Genomic DNA, 1,520 nt, shown 5'->3' with positions numbered 1-1,520 from the left:
GCCAACTATATCCAGAGCGCACGAAGGTTCATTAAGACCTTGTTTAGCAGCATATTTAATTATACACTATATGATTCACAAAATTATTCTCTAGCCGTATTTCTATCATCTCTGTCATGCTCTTCAACTTGCTTACAAACAATCGCAAACGGGCCAACATTTTGGTCGGTGATTGCTTCTTAAGTATGCTATACTCGATATGTTCCAGGGATGAAAGGTCGTCATTATCAAACAGTTGTGAAATTATCATATTATCAAACAGAGCACTGCCTGTGTCTCTAGCAGCAGTGGTACTGCTGATAGGTGCAGTACCAGGAACAATGCTTTTATCACTCGTAATATCATGAACTACACCATCACCTCTACCGCTTCCTGCATCATCAGCACCCATCTTATCACACAGTATACCATCCCCACCCTCATTCAACAATCCATTACGTTCAGTGCCCTTCTCTCTAACAATTCTAAACCCATCGCTCTCTTCATGATTAACCCTACACCACTCACCGATCTCCTTCATAAAGAAATACTTGTTGCCTTGTAGATCGCTTCCTACTATGAAGTACTCCTTAGCAAAACAAAGACTGTATGTATCAAACAGCACATCATTAACAACTTTCTCCTTTCAGGTTTATTATCAAAAACGTATCACCCATGAACAGCAGCAGATTATCACCCCTTATGTCCACGTATAGCACATTCTGCTTGATAAATGGCAAAAGCAATTGCCCTGAGATTACGCTCTTCACTATCAGAACATTTGTATAAACTGCGATGTACTTGTTAGAGAATGCAAGCAGGCATACATTCTTGTACCTGAGCACATCATTGATGGAAACATCTATGGTGTACAAACTAAAGGAGATGCTCCTTTCCTTTCTCACCCCGGTGTTACCACTCACAAGAGTGGCACGATCACCATCATTTGTTGGAATGTTTTGGTCTGTGTTTCCTACATTTCGTTCTTTCTGGTTACGATGACAACCGCACACTTTCCGCCCTCCGATTTGTTCTACACTGCCATCACAGCTAATCCTGACCGTTATTTCCTTCATCCTCATTAAAACCGGTTTGATGCATTCTCTCTCCACCCTGCGATCCTCATTTCCTGTGAACAGCACATAAATGCTATTCTTTACGCTCGCGATCTTATTTTCGTAATTTGTGAGCTGCGGTATCAGAACAGGTGTTATTCTACGTTTTGCTTTGTCCTGTTGTGCACCAACTGATGGCTGATTGCTTTTTACCGTGCTGTTATTCTCCACCACACTACCTTTAGATCCGGATATCCCATCATCTTTATTCGCCGATTTCTCGGTCATAGTTTTTTTATTGGCCGTATCCGAAACACCGGTCTTTGAATCGGCACAAACATCCTGACTCAGCACCTTTCTTTTACCAATCATCATCTCATCCAACACGACCTTCTCCATTTCCATATTCCGACACATCTTCGGTCTTCCTCTCTTCCTTTCTACATCGCTCCTGATTGTAAAATATTCGCTATCACACTTAACACT

General features: G+C 41.6%; 2 protein-coding genes across 2 annotated transcripts; both read right to left on the bottom strand.

Moving 5' to 3' along the window:
- Positions 1-55: 55 nt before the first annotated feature.
- On the bottom strand, positions 56-520 carry VCUG_02674 (uncharacterized protein; the record flags this gene model as incomplete). Its single annotated transcript, XM_008077490.1, has 1 exon — positions 56-520. One exon carries the CDS (start codon positions 518-520, stop codon positions 56-58), a length of 465 nt encoding a protein of 154 aa, XP_008075681.1.
- An 88-nt stretch (positions 521-608) lies between these two features.
- On the bottom strand, positions 609-1,520 carry VCUG_02673 (uncharacterized protein; the record flags this gene model as incomplete). Its single annotated transcript, XM_008077489.1, has 1 exon — positions 609-1,520. A coding segment is annotated over one exon (912 nt), but the record flags the coding sequence as incomplete, so codon positions are not given.

The sequence above is a fragment of the Vavraia culicis genome (genome assembly GCF_000192795.1).
Source record: "Vavraia culicis subsp. floridensis unplaced genomic scaffold supercont1.121, whole genome shotgun sequence".
NCBI lineage: Eukaryota > Fungi > Microsporidia > Pleistophoridae > Vavraia > Vavraia culicis.
This window is presented reverse-complemented; position numbering and strand designations above follow the sequence as displayed.